This window comes from Daphnia pulex, chromosome 6 (assembly GCF_021134715.1).
Source record: "Daphnia pulex isolate KAP4 chromosome 6, ASM2113471v1".
NCBI classification, from domain to species: Eukaryota; Metazoa; Arthropoda; class Branchiopoda; order Diplostraca; family Daphniidae; genus Daphnia; species Daphnia pulex.
In genome coordinates, this window is record NC_060022.1 from 5,267,906 (window position 1) to 5,288,035 (window position 20,130).

General features: G+C 41.3%; 3 protein-coding genes across 5 annotated transcripts; all 3 read right to left on the reverse strand.

Annotated features, from left to right (window-relative positions):
- Window positions 1–112: 112 nt before the first annotated feature.
- On the reverse strand, window positions 113–10,569 carry LOC124196083 (serine proteinase stubble-like). Of its 2 annotated transcripts, XM_046590890.1 has the most exons (10): window positions 9,229–10,569; window positions 7,399–7,601; window positions 6,167–6,442; window positions 2,647–2,832; window positions 1,694–1,770; window positions 1,500–1,600; window positions 1,330–1,429; window positions 1,101–1,269; window positions 863–1,020; window positions 113–801 (listed from the first exon to the last, which is right to left on the reverse strand). In XM_046590890.1, exons 1-10 carry the CDS (start codon window positions 9,231–9,233, stop codon window positions 646–648), a joined length of 1,431 nt encoding a protein of 476 aa, XP_046446846.1. In that variant the 5' UTR covers window positions 9,234–10,569; the 3' UTR covers window positions 113–645. The 2 variants fall into 2 exon arrangements, with proteins under 2 accessions (XP_046446846.1, XP_046446847.1); XM_046590891.1 differs by lacking the exons at window positions 2,647–2,832; window positions 6,167–6,442; window positions 7,399–7,601; window positions 9,229–10,569 and adding an exon at window positions 3,437–6,144.
- Window positions 10,570–11,567: 998 nt separating this feature from the next.
- Window positions 11,568–14,290, reverse strand: LOC124196084 (mitochondrial folate transporter/carrier-like). 2 transcript variants are annotated; one of them, XM_046590893.1, is made up of 7 exons: window positions 14,035–14,290; window positions 13,177–13,394; window positions 12,947–13,100; window positions 12,692–12,886; window positions 12,452–12,626; window positions 12,234–12,379; window positions 11,568–11,852 (listed from the first exon to the last, which is right to left on the reverse strand). In XM_046590893.1, the coding sequence occupies exons 2-7, from the start codon at window positions 13,352–13,354 to the stop codon at window positions 11,639–11,641; spliced, it is 1,062 nt and encodes a 353-aa protein (XP_046446849.1). In that variant the 5' UTR covers window positions 13,355–13,394; window positions 14,035–14,290; the 3' UTR covers window positions 11,568–11,638. The 2 variants fall into 2 exon arrangements, with proteins under 2 accessions (XP_046446849.1, XP_046446848.1); XM_046590892.1 differs by lacking the exon at window positions 14,035–14,290 and adding an exon at window positions 13,821–13,904.
- A 401-nt stretch (window positions 14,291–14,691) lies between these two features.
- Window positions 14,692–19,997, reverse strand: LOC124196082 (polyamine-transporting ATPase 13A2-like). The gene is made up of 15 exons (XM_046590888.1): window positions 19,891–19,997; window positions 19,352–19,622; window positions 19,062–19,268; window positions 18,907–18,998; window positions 18,635–18,839; window positions 18,491–18,563; window positions 18,327–18,431; window positions 18,231–18,257; window positions 17,847–18,160; window positions 17,596–17,784; window positions 17,355–17,520; window positions 17,113–17,291; window positions 16,654–17,053; window positions 16,152–16,591; window positions 14,692–16,074 (listed from the first exon to the last, which is right to left on the reverse strand). The coding sequence occupies exons 2-15, from the start codon at window positions 19,592–19,594 to the stop codon at window positions 15,016–15,018; spliced, it is 3,699 nt and encodes a 1,232-aa protein (XP_046446844.1). The 5' UTR covers window positions 19,595–19,622; window positions 19,891–19,997; the 3' UTR covers window positions 14,692–15,015.
- Window positions 19,998–20,130: the final 133 nt, after the last annotated feature.

The window sequence follows — 20,130 nt, forward strand, 5'->3', positions numbered from 1 at the left end:
CCAACCTCATTGGCTCATTGCCATCATTCAAAAATTTTGTTCTGAATAATATTGCAAGATTTCACGCCTGATCTACAGTAATCAGCAACGAGCCGCGACGACTTGCACTAAATTGGTGACGTGATGATATGTGTATTTGCCAAGACGTCTTTTTTTCCCCATTTATTCGTTTGCCTTAACAGCAGCATTCAGAAATATGGTATTATTTTGGAAAATGAGTTGCCTCTTATGCACACACACAGACACGCACAAAATGTTATGGATGCACAACAGAAAAGATTTGTTTCGACGATGTACGAGATTTCGGTATAAGGGGAAAGAAAATAGGAGACAAAGAAGGCACGATTGCACTGCATGATGAAAGGCGGCACTGGAGGGATCGGGACATTCTCGAGGCTATGATTCATTGGGGAAAGGGTGCGCTGAATCAATTCGCAGGTGATTGAACTATTTACAGTGTGTCACGGAATCCTGTCCGTTAACTATCGTCGGGAGCGTAAATAATTGAAAATAAACAAGAATAAAATAATCAAGACAACACTAATAATAAATGGAATTATTTGTTTTTAAACATTAGATGGAATTATTTTTCGTCTTGGGCGAACTGTTATTCGATGAAGTTTGTGCTTGTGGTGATGAAATTGACTAGCGAATGTTTTGCTGGATCCAGTCAACAAAATGGGGAATGTTGGTATATACTCCCGGCAGTGACTCCCGAGCGCACCCGATGCCCCACGAGACCAGACCAATCAGGGTAGATCGACCATCCTTATCAATGGTCAATGGTCCTCCGGAATCACCCTGTAAATGATTTGGTCAGCAATCTTGATTTAAAAAGCTTGCGATTGGCTTCAATATTTACTTGGCAAGAGTCACGACCGCCCTCCTTGTAACCAGCACAGGTAAAGACATTATAGATAGTCTCCCGCCGGCCTGCATCTTTATACCATTTCTGGCAATCACCGTTGTCAATAACGCGGACGTCGACTGCTTGCAAGACGTCCGGCACTGTCGCTCCACCTTTAAATCAAACAAGAAAATTCCCGTTGAGGAAAAAACCAAAACAAATTTAAAACATCAGGAATGAAAGGATAAATAACCGTGAGTTGTGCGACCCCATCCTGTAACGGTTCCGGTTTGTCCGACGTAGTTAGAGTTTGCGGGTGGTAGACACACTGGGATGATGTGCTCCTTGTAGACTACGTCGCGTTTAAGTTTCAATAAGGCGATATCGTTCTGGAAGTCAGCCGGATTGTAGTTTGGATGAACCTGTCGAACACAAAAGATTTAGTTTACTCCAATTCACAGTGATTATTCAGTTAAACGCACCTCTTTGCGATCGATATCGTAGTCCTCATGAGGTTGAGGCTCGTTGGTGTCTTTCATGTTCCATTCGCCCAGTCGAACTCGAATCCCCGACGTGGCCGTACTGCGTTCACAACCAAAAACGAGAGTGAGATTTCCCTTCCGTACAGCTTTAAGGATCCCGATGTTGATACCTGTGTACGCAGTGAGCAGCTGTTATCACCCAGCGGTTGTTGATGAGAGCACCACCACACGAGACCCTCCTGGAGAGATAACTGGTCTTGACGATCGACGCCTGCCGCCACCATTCATATTTGGAGAATGTTCATCAAAAATTAGTTTGGCGATTCTTAATAAATGGAATTGTTGGGATTATTTTTCATTTTACCTGCCATGGAACTTTTCCGAAGCTTGTATCGTGACCACCGACGATTCGATTCATACGAGTGTAGGTCAGTCCGCATTCTAGAATCACAAAATAGTTTGTTAAGTTTGGGCTTTTGACAGATTTTAAAAAGAAGAAAAGTGAAAAAAAAAACAAGCGTTGCTGGCTCCCATCTTCGGCGCATTAAAAGGTACACAGTGACGGTAAATAAAATGTTGAGCAATTGTGTGTGTGAAACAAAATCTACAGTTCGACAGTGTTTACGCTAACTACGTGCTGTGTTCCATAAATCCGGATGGCTTTGCGTGTTTTGTTTGAAATTCCCGCGTTGGTGCAACATCTCTGTAGATGTTTTATATCTACTGTTTGCTGCGCCGATGGATGTGCGGTAATCACAACTCGTGCATTCTCCAAGGCACGTAGTCAGCCCTACCACTGGGTCTGGTGTATTGGGTGGACGGGCTGCTTGAACTGGGTCGAGTCGGTCTCAACAACAGGTTGAAAGACGGTGGTCGGAAAAAGACCAAAGACGGACCGTTCAACAGCGTCGGTCGTCGCGTCGTCACGGAAGTCGTGGTAGTAGTAGTCGTCGTCGTCGGAGCTGATTATGTGATGTGTTTTGATTTGTTATGTGTCAATGATTTTGATTACGTCAGAACCCACCCAAAGAATGATTTAAATATACAAAAATAAAAAAGAAATAAAGAAAATGTTTAAGAAAAGAATAGAAAACTGCACTGAGATCAAGGCCATTGGCTTGTCACAATGTGTTTGGGAAAAAGTTGACAATGATGATTGACATGCGATACTACTATTCAAAGTTACAAGGTCTTAAAAAAAAATGGCCAAGGCCAAAATGATTTGGGTTGTTGACGTTTTGTCCGAAAGTCAAGTCAATTGTTTGGTTATTTCTTCTTTTCGTCCGAATGGTTGGGGGGTGAAGGAGGACAACTTACTTGCGTCATTCAGTGAAAAAACCGGTGCCTGGACAGAATTTTCATTGTCGGCGGATTTGGGCACGCAACACTGCCAGAGAGGGCCGCCGTTGCAAACATCCTTAGTTACACCACCTGCGAGGGTGCAGGCCAAACTCAGGCCGCAATTGTACTTGACACCCTTGTACTCGCAGCTAGGTTGTATCACTAAATTTGGTAGCCATACAGACGCAAACATCAGCCAGGCATTAACAAAAAAGAAACAGAAAATAACAAAAAAGCAAAACCACAACAAGCACAGACTGTGCGTTGTCAACGATATAGTAGAGAGCGAGGGAAACCATCGGTACGCCAAACCTTAAAAGAGGAAAAAAAAAAACCAACGGAGAAGACGCCGAAAAACCCTAACCGACTTTCTCCTTAACGCATATCGTTCTCACTCATCAACTTCATGTACTAGCCGTCATGTACTAAGGTACAGGTACAAATAAAGAAAGTCATGTGATATAACTCTATGGCTCTATCCATAGTAGACCAGAATCAGCCTCACGGCGAGCTCGTGATGAAATGTTTTCGCTTTCACCTCCCCCCCCCCCCCCCAATATCGCGCTGAGAAAACGGGAGCGCCGGAGTGGATCGGAAATCCGCATCCGTGATCGCCATATAAAAGAAGGAGAGAAAAGAAGATCTGGCTATGATATGCAAAGCCAGTCGGGAATCTACTTAACCATAAAAAAATACAACCGTAAAAACAAACAAACAAACAATCGTCCGTCGTCAGGTAGCGTCGGAATACTATATGGAAATGAACCTTTAAACTGTCGATGAACAGTTGGTTTCTTGGGACGTTTGTTATGAGATTGAAGAGGACGTTGTTCGTGATTGAAATGATTGCCAGGAGGTAGATCTGATGGGAACTTGATTGAATTCTTTGGGGGCCTTTTGACGGGTGGCCCGGGGAAATTCAAATGAGAAGGGATCTGCTGTGGCGGAAGAAGAGGAGGTGGGCCCTGATTATGAAAATTGCCTCCGTGCTGATTATAATGATGATGGATGTTGAAATTGGGCTCTTGATTATTGAAGAAATTTGGCACAACACCGTTGAATAAAGGCTCGAATGGTTTCAGGAAGGTGTCGACCGGATGAGGAAACCGACTGTTTTGCTGTCCATTTGGAGGCCCTCGACGGTTGTTCGGCGGAGGACGAAAGGCCAGTGGAGGAGCTGATTCGCCGACAATTTCATCGTCATCCTCCGGAAAGACGACAGTTCCACTGTAGAGCTCGGATTCGGACTGGCTCGTCAACTGGGCCCTAGTCGTATCCAGGTCAGAGAGGATGAGTAGGGCACAAATGAGAGCCAGCACGGCCGTCAAGGGAGAAATCCGCAGGATGTTCATTCTTCTATTTGGCTGTGGACGAACGTACTATAATGCACTCAATAGGGAGGGATGGGTCGAAAACAATGTTGGAGGTCACTATTGGCTTTCACGCCGAATCATCCGAAACACACAATTGGAGAGTGTCTGGGGTTGGCGAGAGCGGACAAACTATTCGATCCTTCCCGTAGTCGCTACTGAGCTCGACTGATCAAACTCAGATGGAAACCCCCCACTTTATAAAGAAGTACCGCAGTCGAGAAAGAGAGAAGGCGAATGAAGAGGAGAAAGAAGAATATACAACAGAAAAAAAGAACACCACCTTATTTTCAACAACAATCTCTAACTCAAGGCCCTGCTGTTGGGTGTGTGTTTTTCGGAGGGAGGGTTTCACTTCCAACACGAGAGAAGAGGAGGTCGGCTGCGTTGGTTTTCTTTTTCATGCCTTCAAGAGGGAAAACGAATGGGTGGGCAAGAAACTTTCACCTTCTGAACATCGCCGGCGCACTATACTCGGGAAAATTCGTTGTCTGCGACCAGCAGCAGATGAGGCAAGGAAGAAAAACAAAAACAATAGGCTGCATCAGATATGCAAGCAGGTAAAGGAGGAATACGGGCAGGTGTTTTTTGGGTCAACTTTAAATCGATTTTTAAACAAAACTCGAGGCTTTACTCCGAATTGTGCTATCGCGATATGTAAATTATAGACGCAATAAAATATATTTCCAATCATCATTTGTATAAAGTAGGCAAACAGCTTCCAGGGAAATATAACAGCAGACGGGCGAGTATTAAAGCTACCAGCCAAATCTAATGGGTGGAAGAAACTCAATTTCCCTTTGCTTTTACTTTCCCTCAAATTCCCTGAAAATGATAGTTGTTATAATTCTTTTATGAAATATAAACACAGTCGATTAAAGATTTGATTGCATTATATGTCGTAAAAACACCTTCATTGAAAAAAGGGAAAGACAATTTGGTCTTCCGCAAAGGTGGCAAAATCAGAATAATTGCAAAATACAAGAAATCAATATGAGAAATGACTTGGTTAAGAATTTCAGTCACATTGCACATATTACTTGTGACAGAATGAAGACAGAAATCTAACCCATATATCATATCGATTTCTAGACTTTCATCTTCTAGATCGTTTCATTTTCCCCTCGGGCGAAATAATAGTACGACACAAGGTGTACGGTGATGAGGTCTGTTGTCCAAGGAAGAAAGAGCTTTCTTTCACCAACTTTCTGCCTTCATTAATGCCAAAGACAAACCACCTCTTTGGTTGATGGGAAACAAACGCATTTACCGCTCGCGATTCGGGATCGACCTAGCTTTCTATTCTATACTACATCTGTTTTTTTTCCTTCTAGTGAAGTTTTCAGTTACTTTTTTTTCTATCTCACTTTAGAATAAATTGAACATACCAGGAGAAAGAAAGAAAGAGATTAAATAAATTAAAAGAAGAAAGAGTTGGCTTCATTTCTTGACCTTCAGTAGCAGCTGGGAAGTACCACTATGATCCCGCGTCCGCTTTTTGTGTCAAAAAAACAAACATTGAAAACTTCACAACCTTGTGTCCTGCATATAATCTATAGAGTGAACCGATCATAATCTGGACGGTCACCGGATGGTGTCGTATTTAGGTTAGAGCCGTAACTTTCCTTTTCTCTTTTTGTATTTCTAGTCTATGTGTGCTGCCCCTCTTTGCTTCTTCATTTTCTCTTTCTTTCGTTTTGATATAATCTCTTTTCATTCCTGTTTCATGGACGGAAAGACATCGGTAGGGGTCTCGACTTTATGGTATCAAAATTCAATCAAGGGGATATTATTAGGTCTGTATATTGTGCTGGGCAGTAGAGCCTATCCCGTTTCACACCATCGGTCAGCAGCTGTTATGAGCTTTTATTTTCAGAACCGTTTCTCCCGAGAATCATGGATCGGAAGAGAAGAAAAAAAAACCGTGAGCATCACGAAATTCTCCGTTAACTCATTATAATTGCCTATTTGTTTTGATGCTTTCCCCTTCTCGTTTTCTCCTTCATCTCTTAAAAATGGCTCCTACCAATGGTTTTCTTTTCTCTCTCCTCGTATCGTTAACAACAATGTTGCTGAATAGCTGCAATTATATTCACAAAAGAACTCAATCAAAGTGGGGCACTTACATTTGTTGATGGTTTTGACCATGTTACTGAAGATGCCACGAGCATCGCTCGTATTGCGGATGGTGGACTGCTGGCCGGCCTCCGACTCGTCATCGTTGGCCAATTTTTCTTCTTTCCAGAGATTTTCAGTGACGACCTCGTTGTCACTCGAGTCGACCACAGCCAGAGAAGTCGTCGGAGTAGCCGTGGTGGTGGTGGTAGCAGACACTTGCTCTTTCTCTTCTCGGCCGCCTTTAGTCGGCATATCCTTCAGCGTATTGGCGTTATCCCCACTCACTAAACGCACGACAAAAACCGTTATTAAATATCGAATAGGGAAAAAAACGGGTGATAAAAATTACAAGAGTGACTAGTTTTTTCTTTGCCGTTCCAGCTGACGCATCGCAATAAAAAATAAGAGAAAGTCACGTGTTCCATCCCCACAAAGAATTCATTTATTCCGAGTTGAATTGGACAACTCGCACATGGATATATAGAAAGTAAAGTATGGATAATAAAAAAAAAGTATGCTAATAGGCTTGTGGCGGCGCATGAGAGTGCCGGATTGGACAGTTTAGCTAAGGTACAAAACCATTTTTACGACATTCTGGCGGGGGGGGATCGCCTAAAAGCGGAAATGCGACATCGGAAATATAACGGGCCCTAAACTTTCGCTTTCTTTCTTATCGCTTCAATTGAGAGTGAAAGTCTCGGTTAAATGCAGACTGAACGATACATACAGTAGTCTAGCTTTTGTGCCGAGAGATAAAGAGGTCTAGTGAAAGAGTGAGATAAAGAAAGATTTGGGTGGCGTGGGGCCCTTGCCATCGTACTGGAACATAAAGTAGTTAGGTAACAAATAACAGTGTGAAAAGCGAAAGGGAAAGCCCGGTAGTGTCAACATCCCATGGAATATCTCTATATTGCACTAACCTCCACATACAGACAAGATTGAAAACTAGAATTTGTCGTCATCATTTTCCGTGGTAGAGAAATCTTAGCCTACTAATAATTTGGCGATCTTAAATTTACTTTCTATTTCTTAAGATTTTCTTCCAACCATTTCACCCGCAAAGATTTCTATTTCATTACGTTTCTATGCAAGAAGTTGCATTTGCTATTTATAGGACGTTCAAGAAACCAATAAAATGTTATGAGAAGATGGGATGAAATATGAGCTGGTAACGGCGGTTTTATCGTGCGATTCTTTTCAAATTTGTTTTCCCTACATTTTTATGGGTTGAAAGATTTACCTTGAATGGCTCGTGAGGTCTCGTCCCGGCCTTGGGAAGTCACATCGTCGGCATCGTTAGCAGCGGCCGAGACCCAGGATGATGATCGGCGGAAACCCGACCGAAAACCGGTGCGGATGGCCGGATGTTGCTGCTTGAGCGCTGAGGTCGCAGACGCTGTCAGCGCAACTAGCGCCAACACTAAGAGAAAGTACCCGGATATCCTGAAAAAAAGAAAAAAAAAATCAATAAAACAAAAAATATGAAGAAATCAAAGGTGCGATTGCGTGAAAAAATCTGTTGCATCAGTATAAACAATGAGGCATCTAGTGTCCTGGGCATGGCTCCAAGTTTCTTTTGATTTCTCTATTGGTCAAGTCTCGATTAATTTGCGATGAACGCCCATCTGTCGAAACTGCGAATGGTTAGACAGTAACCATCCTTGAAGCGACAAAAAAATTGGCGAGGAAATAACAACATAACCACATGTTCAACACCCTTGAATCAAATTTCAGGCGGGAAATAAAAATAGTCGCGGTTGGCGCAATTAAGTCAGCTGAGAAAAAAAAATTCCTCCGCAAACTTTCAAATCAGTTTAAATTTAGATTTAGACTTTTCCTCTCCTAGCACGCGCGCCATCTAGCGAAGAAAAACAGAAACTTGGAAAACAGATTTTTGTAGATAGAAAGTCGTTCCGAACCGCAACTGGTACACACCAATAGAGTGCTCTGTTTTTGAGGGTATAAAACACCTCGATATCATTCGGAGAACGGTTCATACTTCATAGCGTGTTGACATAAAGAGCCATAACACAAAAGAGATAAGAGAGAATTAAAAAAAAAGTTCAAACAGAATAGGGATAATAAGAAGAAAAGAAGGAAAGAGAAGAGAGAAAGAGAAAGCAAACAAAGTACCACATGACCTAAATACTGTTTCGTCAATGGTCGTCTCTGAATATCCACTTACAGTTGCAAATGAGGTCGGAAGCTCTTTTAAAAGCCATAAATTGTGAAAAAAAATTTAACACCATCCAACACCATCGCTCCTCTTATCAAAACATTGCAATAATCCAGCGATCTGGTGCCGTTCGTGTGGAACGCAATTCTTCCAAAGATCCGTGGCCGACTTCAATAAGTCCTTGGAAGGAGTAAAGTAAGTCAAGCCAGCGACCTGATTGCTACTAACTAAGCTAGACGCCTTCATTTGCAAAATAGGAAAAAAGTCGTTGTGAGGAAACGTGGAGAAACAAATGAATACTAGATTCGCTTCCCGACTTCGGTCTGATTATTAAAAGGGCGTCAATGGAGGAGGAAAAATATGACTAAAGGTCGACTTTTCATTTCCAGGATGACTGATGAATAACGATTGTTGTTCCAATACGGATGCTAGGCGTCGGCGAATGACGCCGACGACTGTTAATGCTCAATTATGTGGTTGACGATCCAGTTCACAAGCGGTTGAGCCATCACGTGGGCGCCTATGATGTGCAAACGTGCATCCGGAGAAAGTCTGGTGGATGTTTAGAAATATTTTGGCAGAAAAGATGAATAATAAGAAGAAAATGAGGAAAAAATAGGCAAACGATGATCAAGAGCTTTCCCCAAAACGGAGTGGGAAACGGTTTGACGCACGCAAGGATGTGAACTGAATTTCCCATGTGGACTGGATTCTTGGTCATGCCTTCACGAACGCGACACAGTTCCTCTTTCACGCGCTCAACCAACAAACGACCGAAATAATTGTCACGATTTGAGCAATATGGTTGGCACTCGCTATTAATACGGCGACACTTAAAAGGTAAATTTTCAAATCAAATGTAAGATTGTGAAACTGACAAGTGAACTGACTTACCGCATGGTCAGAGTGGAATGAATCGTTTAACTTGAAACAGGTGAATGTCGGTTGCAAAATCACTAGGCAGAAGATCCAGTTGGGTAATGTATGAGTAGACGTCTTTGAAGCACTTGTCTTGGTAGCGGTAGTCGACGGAATGGACTGTCTACAGGTAGCGGATCGGGGAGCAGACCTAGAAGAACTATCTAGCTGGATCGGTCGGCTCAACTGTTGAACTTGGCTGCAGGTCGAGCCATTGAAGAGTGAGATCGACTGAGAAGAAGAGCTCGAGAGACCGATATTCAATTGGAGAAAGCACCGTAGATAAAGTATACACTCCCACCGGTGCTCTGTGCAATGCACGGAATAGTGGAAAAAGTATACTACGCGCCCGTGTCTTCTTCTTTCTCCACCACCAGCAAGCCAACCCTCTCACTGGAGGAGTGCTCTCAGCAGGAGAGATTTTCGCCTCGCAGGCAATGGAGAAAGTCTTCGTCCTCAATTTTCTCCACAAAACTCCCCTTTTAGTTGGTTAGTGTTGCCTTTCTTTCTCTCAACAGATACAGCGTTTATATACTGTATTTTCTCCTTCTGCTGGAACAACACGGAAGAATTCACTACATCCTAAATCCTCAAACGTGCCGATGTCACCGATCATCCGATTCAGCACAGACATGCAAATGATGCTGACGAATTACGGTTCCCGCATCGAAAATAATTAAGGTGCAACTCCAAGAGAAAGCTTCAAAACAAAAACGACGGATGAAATTGACGACAATCAGCTTTTGGTTTCCCACTCGGCTGAATAGGCGGTCGCGGAGGCCGGGCTTCGATTTGGCTTGTCGAAAACAAGTTAGAGATTTGACCTAAAAACAAATGGCAGAGAGAATACGAAATGAAAGGTAACTTAAAAAACGATAAGCGGAAGTGGCTCATCCGTATAGAAATCGAGAGCATTGCCTACGGAAGAAGAATGACCAATCGCGTGTCGTGCGGTCACCTGCTGCTGAATCGCAAAATCAAATTTCAGGTTTTTGACAATTTTGGGAAATATAGGTTAGCAGACAATTCTAGCATAGTTATGTTTGAATGCGATAGAAGTTCTGGTCAAAACATGTTTAGCCGGATTTTCTAGCCCCCACAACTGCATCACGGAGGGAAAAATTCCTGTACTCCTTCAGAGTGGATTCATCCGTATAGTAGACGTCACGGCAAAAGGGAAACTTTTTATGTTTTTTCGATTTCTGGGTTAGCAGGACAAACGAAATGCAGCTGGTTATATTTTTGTGTGTCCGTCCAGAAAAGAAGTAGGTTGATCTTCTTTTCTTCGTCTTTCTTGTCTTTTTGAGGCTGCTCATCCTCCCCCCTCCTTCTCCTCCCCCTATTCGCTTGCCCCCTTCCATTTCAGGCTCCTCCTCACCTTCCCTATATACCAACAATTTTCTCCTTCCGCCCCCCTCGGCTCATCTTTAGACACCTGTTTGCAATACCTGTGGCTCACCATCGATACTATAGAAAAGTTGGAAAAAATAGAGGAAATTTCAACACGCAAAACGTCCATTTGACACCCTCCCTTTCGCAATCACCCTTAGGGATTGGCATTGTTGATTTGTTATCCCATACCCAGTCGGACAGCGGGACCGACAGGAGAATGAGGATGTTGCATGATTCACTTTCTTTTCCCGACTGGAAGGCACCGCCTCCACGCTCCGCCAGGTCATCCCTCACTTCCAGATTCTTTCTTAACCTTGATACTTGACCCATATTTCGCCCTTAAAAAAAGGAAGAAAAAGAAGAGAGAAGAAAGAAAATGAGCCAGGGCTTGTGCCGAATGACCTCATTCAACGCCAGACTCTTCTTTTCTTCATACTCCACGTCGTAATATTCCAATAGTACCGGCGCGTGTGTCTAGCCTCACAATCCTTTCCCTAGTCCAACGCTTTAAACGGAGTAAAAGTTCGGTTTCTTCAGGATGACCCGGAAAAAAAATCTATAAAAAATCAATTATGGCGCATAAAGAATTAACAATAGAAAAGAATAATGCGCTTTCCCCCTTTCCTTATCACACAAAGAAAAATTGGGGAAAGTCATTCTTCGGAAAGGTTTCAAACCACTAAAGACCGTGCAGGGCACAGCCAACGATTCTTACGCAATACTATGCACGTTTCATGGAGTCACCTGAGTCACGTTTTCGCCTCATTCTCCCTTCTTTCACCTGCATCACCCCTTAAAACTCCGTCTGCAAATGGATGAATGAAAGTCATTAACTTGAAAAACACAAAATACTGATGACTTTGAAGTTAACTCACTTTGAAGACGAGATGAAAACTTACCGGTTCGAAATCTTCATCTTGTCATTAAAGAAAACAACAACAAATGTATTCGACTTCACTCTAACAGGGAAGGAAACATACGACTGGAATTTGTGTTAAGTTTTGGGCGTTAAGGATGTGGATGAGCTTGCATTTTGTTTAGCTGGGGTTTGATCCTTGTTGTCGGTTGGATGATTCCTCGGACCACTGGATAGGGATTTCAACGCGTGGGATACATTCTCGTAGACGACGAATGTCAAAGCCGTGGCCGGAGTGACCCTCAGTAAGTTAGGGAGCAATCCCTTGTAAAAGCCTCTCACACCCTCATGCCTGAAATTATAAAAGAAAAAGCTGTAGGTCACTCCACACCACTGTTGTAAAGCCACACTACCTCAATTATAGACACAAGATGACGTCTCCCCGCGAAAATGACAAGACAAAGGCACAAAGAGGGCAATGCGAGATTCGTTATTGATCTTAATATGTACAGGAATTTCCAACTAAGATTAGCCCGGCATAACGAGCCGTACATAAACAAAAGGGGGGATTCGGTTGTACTCGATTCTGCGCAATTTCTTTAAATCCTAACTATATACAGATCACCGTTCTCCGGTGCACATTTCATAAATAAGGAAGACCAGGCAAATATTGGGCGTGACGTGGACCATGTAGGGCGACAGGCCTTTGTAAAAGCCGCGGACACCTTCGTACCTCCACGTCTGCGATATCACATCCATGACGCCCTTGTAGTCGCGGTATTGGTCCTGTAATCTTGCTCGCACTACTTGGTATGGGTAAGTAGCCGTTGCGGCAAACAATTTTGACAGGGCAGCAAACGACAAATATTCACTTGTGGCCTAGATACAGGTGATAACACATTTTTTATATTAAAATTCAATTCTTCCTATCATCTATTGGTCATAACTTACCAATTTTGTGTCAATTGGTAAATTTCGGTAATTATTGTAACTATTCTTCATCTCTTCGTAAGCCATGAATTGGAGGGCACCATGCGAAACACCGAAGATTCCAGGTACGAATCCTTTGTACAAACCGCGAATACCTTCATAGCGGTACATCTTGACTAGAGCATCGACCATTCCCCTAAAAAACAATGATAAAATGAACATTTCAAACACAAATATCGTAAAATATAGATAAAACCTTACTTGTATCTTTTTTCTTCAGAGAGTTTGACTGTTTCGGGTCCGTATTGTAGACAGAGACGAGTTTTCACGACCCATATAGGATTTGTCAATATTTGAGTCGCTACACCTGCTTCAGCAGCCGCTAACATGTGTTTTGTAGGGCTTAATGCTACAGTGGGATCTCCATTTTGCATTTCTACTTTGATGGCATTGTAACTGTAAAAAAAAATATATACCCATAAATACTCAGAAGTGATCTATTTTGAAGCCACTTACAAAAAGAAGTAGGATCCCCAAGCGCATCCAGCTCCACAGACATTGGGTGCAACACCTCTGTATAAACCACGGACCCCCTCTGAACGAGTTATACTACATATTGCGTCATATAATCCAGAATACTGAGGTCGTATACTCAGCTGACCGTCACTAACTGAAATAAGAAATCATATAAATTATTATTTTTTAATAAAAACAACTCAAAACTAGAGTGAATGTAGATTTAATACCTGCAAATCTGATTTTGATCAAGTCCAGAGGATGAAGAATCAATGTGGATGCAACTCCACCAGATATTCCTGCTATAAGATGCTCATACCTCATGTTCGATAAAAAAATGGAAACTCTTGAGCTAGCATTGGACATGCCAAAGCTAGAGTTTGTCTTATCCATGTTAACTTGTTGCATTTACAATGAGTAAAATCGAAAATGTTACAGACCCAACATCCTAGATAAATGAGAAAATAAAAAAAACAGTTTAGTTCAATACATTCCACTTTCTTAGTTAGGAAGACACAAACTCATGTTTAACAGACAGCTCTCATATATAAATATCCAGCTTTATTTATCTTAAGATTGTTTACAATCTATTAAGACGATAAATTATTAAATACAAGATCATGGAACTTTGCAAGCCTCAACGATAACCTATTCCTCAACTAATAGGTAAAATGAAATAACATCTTCACAAGTATTAATTTCTTCCTGCTTACATTGACTAATCATGGAAAAGGATACTTATCATGCCACTGTTATAAACGAACAAGAAATTCAAAAGTTCAACTGATTCATAAACATTTTTAATAAACATTTCTAGGGCGCCTTTCACAAAAACACAAAAGAAAGTTTCAACGACAGATTTCTTGTCAATTACTTTGCAATCAACTCCTTCATCCTCCCAGGCAATAAAAGCTTAACAGTGTTCAAAAGTTTCTATCTTATTAGTTGTAAACAGATTGCAAAGAGATTGAGACATGGTGCAATCCGTATTATGTTACATAAACAAAACGTGACTTTTAGTTACGGACTAGTACATGATCTAGGAAAATTACTTTAAATTCCGTTAGTAACAGCATGGGATAATATACCTGAGAAAAAATGGCCAGAGACACGATGCGCCTTGTATCAAGGTTGACGAAAGATTGAATTGTTTGAGAACGTCTGTAAATGAAAATAATCCGGCCTTGGAATGGTTCCCTGAATAGTACGTAACGTTTCACGGAAAGTATAATAATTGGCCTATGGGTCAAGGACTTGCGTAATAACTAATGTGTGTGACTGTGTGCTCAGGCGCAGGCGCGCAGATCCTTGCAGGTTGCAGCTTGCAGACAGAAATAAAAACCTCGTCTGCTCGTCCACTGTTGCCAAGTATGGATTTTCAGTATTACTCTTCGCGGCCGATTGATCCGGATCCGGCAGAAGGAGAATGACACGGGAGACGGGACACGGACCAACACGATGGCACTGTATTAGACAGGATCGAAGAAAAATTCAGAAAACTTTGTTAAACTATAAACTAAATTCATCAAATTAAATGTAGATTTTTTCAAAAGAACCATTCAAAAGAACCAAAATAAATTAAGTTTCAAGGAAATGAAAATGGTGTGTGCGTGTCTGAATTAAGTAGGGCATGGCCTCTCAATTTGGTCGTGGAAGTCAACAAGATAAAAACCTGAAGGAATGTAAACAAGTTGTTGTTTAAACAAAAACCAGTTTAGAAAGATAATATCAAGATAATACCAGAATCCCAAAAAAAATATTTTTATTGACTAATAAACAGGTGAGATGCACTATGGAATGGGTGCTCCCCAATCACGACATAGAAATTACAAATAAATCGATAGGCCTACAAAAACAGCTAAAAAGGCATAAGGCAAAAAATCATGTCGCGCACCGTCAGTACCTCATATAATTTGCTTATTCGATAAGCACAATTAGCTAGAATGATAGAAAAATAGTGTTAAACGTTAATCGCATGCCTTTTTAACGCAAAGGATGAAGAACACAACTAAAAATGATGGACTTGAGACTTAACCAACACTGAATTTCATGGTGGTATACTCTAATGTTTAAAGTGACAATATTTCACTAGTGCTGGCTTGACCTAACGGGGGCCAGTCTTTTTCCAGAGATAACTCCAACTCCACTTTTTTGTACTTGTTCTTTGGTTCAGAATTTCGAGGATCGTTTGTAGGGCGCTGACTGGACTCATTTTCTGCAACCAAATTTTCAATAAAAAGCGCCACGGATGTGTGCAATATTACTAGAAGTATTAGGCAACTGCGGAATAGGTACATGTTGTCGTCGTCATCAGTTCTTGTGGATCCAACAGGAAGCTCCTTCTCATCTCCTGAGTACCAGTGAAAAGGATTTACGTTGATCCCTATCACTTGGAAAAAGTCAGCCAGCGGGCCAATCGGAAGCAACGTAAGGACTAGAGAGAAGGCTGTCAGGACCATCATGGCGAACAAAAAGAGTTTGTTGGTATAAAAGGGCTGTCTATAGGGAGGCCCGTAGGAAAATGCTAACGCAAGAATAAGGTACTGAAATGAACTGATCGAGAAAATGACGGTTACTTCCCAACAGGGAATAATAACTTCATCGCCCTCTGGACGCACAGGAGTGTACCATGGCTGCAGCATTAAGAGCAACAGTGCGCCTAGTTGAATTGCCGCTGTCAAAGCTATTTGCATGACGAGGGATAGCATATTGGAGCTGGTAAGTAGAGATCCTCTAGGCCGGTGAACCACTAGATGCGGATAGGGCTCTGTGTGTCCCATCAGTACGGCCACTGTTGTCGTTATGAACAAATCATGGTACAAAAACATGTAGTCGCCCAAAGTTGTGCGTAGAGAGTAAAGAATCAGCACCGAGATGAACTGAATCAAGCTGTAGAGGGCCATGTACTTGAAGACCCCAAAACTAGTCACTAATGCGCAACGACCTTCACGGATGATAGTTGGAACGCAGGAAATGTTTCCTGCTCTTGCAGTGAAGGGGGCGGCAACGGATGCCTCAGCATCCGATAATGAGATGCCTACGTGAGCCGCTTTGAGAGCACCACAATCATTAGCTCCGTCACCACAAAATCCAACGGCGTAGCCAAGTTCCTGAAACTCTTCAACCACCTGTCGTACAAGAACAATAAGAACCGGAATATAGTTACAAGATTCGCGAAAACAGAAACAGTCATGTGAAAAATTACCTTTGTTTTCTGATCAGGCGTCATCCGAGCTAAAATTGTTGCTCGCACAAGAATTCTTTGCAGTAATTGAGGGAAATGTTTACGAATTACGTCAAGGGTTTTGCCTCCCAGAGCCAGGTGTAATCGAGGAGTTAGATGTTTACTATCTAATCCTCTTTCCGCGTCTGAAATAAGAGCTTGCCTGCGCCACATTCGCGCAATGTTTTCCAAGGGCTGGAAAACTGAGTCTGGCCATGAATCGGTGAACATGGCGTCCGACTCAGATGAAGACATCACTCCACTTTCTTCAATTTCCGTTTCGTACATTTCTGCCAATGAATATGTGATGGAAGCAGAGGCGGTGCCTTTCGGTGAACTAGCTGTGACAAGAATGACTTTCTCTCCCACAGGAAGCATATCGCAGTCTCTGCCTACGTTGATTGCTGTTAACAAGTTGTCACCTGGTTTTAAAAATCAAATCGTCAATAAAATGTATACAATTTAACAACTAACTGATTTTTACCAGTAACCATAACGCAGCGAATGTTAGCGTTCCGTAATTGTCGAATAACGGGAGTTGTTTCTGGCTTAAGAGTATTATGCATAACTAGAAGGCCAAGGAATTTCAGATTGCACTCCATGTGTTCCCGTTTCATGCGATGCATTTGATGCCAAGTCAAACGGCGGTCGAGAACACGATGAGCCAGCGCAAGGACACGGAAGCCACGCATTGTGTACGATCTCAAAACTTTGGCAAAGTTATCAGGTACGGATGTACTTAAGCAGAGTGTACGAATCATTTCGGGTGAGCCTTTGCATAGCAGTTCCATGTTGGCGCTACCTAAGGTTCGGACAACTACCGACATCCTCTGTAGGCTAGAGCTGAACGGGAACTGACGCACAATACCTACTGCATACGGAATCTGAAACAACAATAATTTCAGTCATGACGATCACTAAAATTTATTCAAATTCTGTATACCTCAAATCCTGTTTCGGCAAAGTCAAAACCATGTACGCCAAGAAAAGTATCTCGCGTCACGGGTTTGACAACTAAGGGAGCCATTACATCGTAACGAGTAATGTCTGCTCCTGGTTCTTCAAGGATCCATTGGGTTGATTTAAACATTTCCAGCTCCAAGGGATCACCAATCAATTGCCCTAAGAAAATCAAGAGAAACTTTCTTGAAACAAGTTTAGGGTTTTTAAATAAAAAATAAAAACCTTCAATTCGGGTAAGTGTGTGACATGCAGCTAAAGTTACTAAGACCGGGTCATCTTGTTTGAGTTGAAGGGCTGGATCGCGAACAAGATCATCAAAAACGTTTTCATCTTTCGACCGGGGTGCTACACCACAGAACTCTAAACCACCTTCTGTCAGCGTTCCTGTCTTAAATCAATTTGAAAAAAAAAAATACAACATCAATAAACGATCCTTTTTATATTAGATTGTGAGGTTTCTTACTTTATCAAAACACATAAGCTTCAGTTTGCCGCATACGTTAATACGGGGTGGTGAAATGCAAAAGATTCCATTATGGCGCAGTCGTGATTGTGCATACACTGTCCCAACCGTCATAGCAGCTGGCATGGCTGGTGGTACGACTATGGTTAGCATATCACAAGCCCTGATGATAATTTCCCATATAGTGGCCTAGGGAAATCAAGGATAAATTAAACCAAATTCAAATAACTAAAGAAAATACTCTTTCTTACCCCTTTTGTTATATAAACGTATACGCAATACGTAATGCCACAAAGAGCCACTCCAAATAATAGCAAGACAAATTTGAGCGAGTCCACGTAGAATTTGAAGCCAATAGGCTTCGGATATAGAATGGAGCGGACTAATTCACCCTTTGCAGTCGTGAATCCTGTCCTTATCACGACAGCCAAGACTTTATCTTGGCCATAGTATCGAGTTTGAAGGACTTGTGTTCCACAGAAAAGAGTGTGCCTTTTGTGAATGTCGGTACAGTAGGGCTCATCCAGATCCGGGACGGGTGTTTTCGTCTCGGGAGCACTTTCACCTAATGAAAAGAAAGCAATTTTAGAGGAATTTGTCCAAATAACAATAAGAAAATAAGTTTAATAACTGACCTGTTAAAACGCTCTCATTGACAATGCCTGTAATAGATTGGAATAATAACATTGAATAGAGTTATACATGATAATATGTTTAAAACATTTAATTACAAGTGCCAGCTACAAGAACGGCATCGCATGGCATCATGAATCCAGTTGGAGGAATGACGATGACATCTCCCGGAACCAATCGGATGGCATAAATATTTTCATAAACTGAAATAGAAATCTTTATGTCAGCGATACTTCAAAAATACGTAAATGTAAGGCAATACCTTCTCCACTGCGACAAACAGTAACCATGGAAGAAATGTGAGCTGCTGTCATATTCTTTAGTGTCTCACTTTGCTGGATAATTTTTTAAAAAAGAAATATAGTACTTAATTACTAGATATCTAAACAACCAAATATTATGTTACCCTGCGGATTTCGTAAAGCGCAACGCCAACGGATATAATGGATACCACGAAAATGCATGCTGCGTAATAGATGTAATCATCGACCGTCCAAACTACGCAACTAAAAATCTCGAAAAGGTAGAAGGGATTGAGAACTTCGTCTATCAATAAACGCCAGTAGGATTTGACGTCCACAGACATTGTATTGAAGCCGTGTAGCTGAAGCCTGCAATCAATGAAATCAATCAAAATTATTTCTAGCCTATTGGACAGAGGAATCAAATATTTTATACTTTGCTTCTTGAACATGCACAGATTGCCCTTCAAATTTATGGAAATCACAAAGTTGAATGCCTTGTTCGATTCCGGTTAGCATTTGAAATCGCTGGTATAAAAAAAGTAAAAAACCATCAATAAAAATAAAAAAATCAAAAGTATCAGATATTACCTGGTACTTTTTGCTCCACAGAAACTTGACATGTTGATGGATAAAATACCGGGAGTAGGGCATAGCATCCTCTTCAAACAATTTGCTTGTTTCAGAATCCTCCTCTTTATCTGAATCCTCGTTTGATAAAAGAGAATATTCATTGGGAAAATAATCACCAACATTTTCTTGGTGCACTTTCGCGATGTATGTTTGTCCATGAACATCCTGTAGAAAGAAAAATATTAAAAATTATGCCTCTTTATAAAACTAAAGTTAAAACACAAAGTGCATGAAAACACATAACATACCTCTAACACCAATACTTGAGATTCATCTATTGGGCATCTAATGTACTGCCAACGAATTCCAAAGACGTTGTGCCAATAAGTGAGAACATATGGAAGGCCCATGCATAATATTGCTAGACAGTGGAAGACGAATGTCTTGACATAGCTTCTAGTGTAGCCAACTGCTACAAGTTTCTCTTTACTGCCATCTCCTATCACAGTTGAATTGGGCTTGATATTTAAGTTAATGTAGCCCCCAACCATCTCACTGTAGGCGCCATACAATCAGAATCTGAAGGGGAAAAATATACAAAAATTATGAAACTACTGCCGATGACGTCGTAATTTTTTTAGTCTGATTAAAAAAATCCATCATCCAAAGAAAACTTGGACGGAGATTTAACAGTGTGAATAAATTTTCTCTTAACTTTTACTCTTACAACTATTTACTCTATTTCTTAAAAGCTAAAAACACATAAATGAAATTTAACTGATTGGAAGCACTTTAGAAGTGACATCCTGAAAGAAAAAATCTAGTAGAGTAAAATTATTGTTTCAACCTTCACAAAATAAAAAGTCGGGAGAGATTTCCCGGATTTCACTGTTGTTAGATTGTTGTAGTCTCCTCTGTTTACTATTGACTTTCATAAATGAAATAAGGCGTTGCCATATTCTATAATATTGGTTTTCTTATCTAATTTCTAATTCCGCAAATTCAATCAGAATTCAGATAATCTGAGATAATTCATTAGATTTATAAACAGATAAGATAACCGTTTTTATCTTTGAAATGATTATTC